This window comes from Entamoeba invadens (assembly GCF_000330505.1).
Source record: "Entamoeba invadens IP1 unplaced genomic scaffold scaff_1105074724328, whole genome shotgun sequence".
In the NCBI taxonomy this organism is placed as follows: domain Eukaryota; phylum Evosea; order Mastigamoebida; family Endamoebidae; genus Entamoeba; species Entamoeba invadens.
Window position 1 is genome coordinate 251,465 of NW_004440100.1, and position 2,159 is coordinate 253,623.

At 37.5% G+C, this 2,159-nt stretch overlaps 3 protein-coding genes across 3 annotated transcripts; 1 reads left to right on the forward strand and 2 right to left on the reverse strand.

Moving 5' to 3' along the window:
* Nucleotides 1-10: 10 nt before the first annotated feature.
* EIN_320040 (Hypothetical protein) lies at nucleotides 11-97 on the forward strand (the record flags this gene model as incomplete). The annotated part of the gene is made up of 1 exon (XM_004253758.1): nucleotides 11-97. A coding segment is annotated over one exon (87 nt), but the record flags the coding sequence as incomplete, so codon positions are not given.
* A 160-nt stretch (nucleotides 98-257) lies between these two features.
* Nucleotides 258-880, reverse strand: EIN_320050 (hypothetical protein; the record flags this gene model as incomplete). Its single annotated transcript, XM_004253759.1, has 3 exons — nucleotides 258-370; nucleotides 435-666; nucleotides 731-880. 3 exons carry the CDS (start codon nucleotides 878-880, stop codon nucleotides 258-260), a joined length of 495 nt encoding a protein of 164 aa, XP_004253807.1.
* Nucleotides 881-992: 112 nt separating this feature from the next.
* EIN_320060 (hypothetical protein) lies at nucleotides 993-1,898 on the reverse strand (the record flags this gene model as incomplete). Its single annotated transcript, XM_004253760.1, has 2 exons — nucleotides 993-1,369; nucleotides 1,433-1,898. The coding sequence occupies 2 exons, from the start codon at nucleotides 1,896-1,898 to the stop codon at nucleotides 993-995; spliced, it is 843 nt and encodes a 280-aa protein (XP_004253808.1).
* Nucleotides 1,899-2,159: the final 261 nt, after the last annotated feature.

Sequence of the window (2,159 nt, forward strand, 5' to 3'; positions counted from 1 at the left end):
CTGTATAAGTACGCCACATCATTTTTGTGGACCTTCCACCATCCCAAGTCAGTTACGGTGCTCATCAATTGCTTTGGGATTTATCAGTTTCTCTTGATTTGATTGACCACTTCCTTTCTTTTCGAGTTAGTTATTAATTCTTTACTAATACCTTTAACTATACTATTAAGAGAGAAAGAAGAAAGTAATAATTGGTGCAAATCTAATGTCTATTGAAGTGCAAAGCAACACGTGAAATTTTTAAACACTTTTTTATTTCAGTCGACTCCTTCTAACTCGGCAAGTGGATCAAACAAAGGCTCAGTAACTTCATGCTCGTTGTAGACTGGCTTAGCCGCCTTTGGTTTCTTCATTTCTTCTTCTTTCAATTCTACAGGTGAGTTGTGAGCTCTGCTTTTGGAATGTTAAAAAAATAGAAAAACTGTAAAACAAACTCTTGCGCTCCTCTTCCTTCGAGGCATCAATGTCTAATATCTTCTTGTATATGTCTACACACTTTTTAAGCTGAAGAACAAATGGAATGTTCGTGTCTTGCGATTTTACTGTACATTCGTGGAGTAGCAACTTCCCTTGAAGAAACATCTCATACAACTGACTCCCACTCAGTTTCGTCTCACCACTTTTGGTTATCAAGACGACGTCGTGCATGATCCATCGATAACGCTCCTATCTATGAGATTGTGATATGAAAAAAAGTCGTAAAAACGTGAACAAAAATGAAACAACAAACAAAAAACTCGGCGGGTGAGGAGTTGTCTTGTTGCACTTTTTTCTTCGATTTCTTCGACTTTTTGTGCATCAAGGTGACTCCAACATTGAGCTTCTGATTCCTTAGAGCATACAACTCCTCGATAGAATATGTCTTCACCTCGCTTGACATAAAAATATGACTTCAGAGTTCTCCGGTTTGTTTTTTCTTTGCAATTTTTTCAAGTTTCCAAAATCAACTAGATAATTATAAATAAAAAATTAAATTGGCAAAAAGAAGCCCTTTAACGGAACTTCTTCGACTCATACATGAACTCCGTGTTCTCCACTAGCTTTTTGTCAGTCACAACAAGGTCCGCCTTCTCTGTCAAGTTTTTGTGACGCGCCAACGTGTCATAGACTTGTGTCTGAATGACCTCAAGCGTCTCTCTTATCCCAGAGCCAGTCGTCCTTTTCGAGAGAACGTCATTAATCACTGGGACAGCTCTTTGTAATTTCCCAACAAGTTCAATGGTCAGTTCGTCATTTTTCAATTCTTTCAGTTCTGGAATTGTAAGATAGTCGAACGTCTGATTCAGTATTTCACAGTACTGTCGAAGCTTTTCGCAGTCCTCCATAAACGTTGACTTAGGTACTTTACTCTCCTCAACTTCTTTTCTTACTTTGTGTCAATACCCATCTCGTTGTTATAAAAAACAAAAAGTTGTTGTTGAGGAAAACAAACTAAACGATGCTGCTGCTGGAAACTCGATACCATGTTGTTTCATTTGGTTGTATGTGTCCACGAAGATTAACATGCTTGGGTATTGTTCCGCGAGTCCTCTGACGATGCTTAGCAGTTTCATTTTAGTATCTATCATGACGTTTTTCTTCAAGACTGTTGTGATGAAACAGTCTTGCCACATGTCTGTTGCGTAGAATTCCACGACATCGGGACATTCTGTGAGAGTCTGTTGCATCAGTTCTAATGCAAGTCGGACAACACTGTCTTTTTTGTTCAACATTCTCTTTCTTAACACGTTGAGTAAGTCTTTTGCTTTGGTTTTGTTAACATTTAAGATGGCACAGATCCTCTCATTTGTTTCGTGGTCAATGATCCTCAAATCAGTTGCCGTGGCGTACTCAACAAGTTGAGCAGCCATATCCCATGTGATCTTTTTCTTGATCGCTCCATTTTTCTTCGCGTTCATTTTCAGAATGAGTTAATCTTTTTTCCATCCCTTTTATGCCTGTTCGTTCTCCGGCAAGTTGTCATTTCATCAATTAATCACTTTCTTTAGACAAGTTGATTAATTAGTTTACATTTCATGCAAATTATCGGGAAATTGTTTCAATCTTGAGATTTTTTATTCAAACCTTTCGTTTAAGTATTTGTAATTATTTTACCGAGATACATACTATTATAATTAAACAATAAATTATTATAATAAAACCCAGGGTACCGAGCTCGA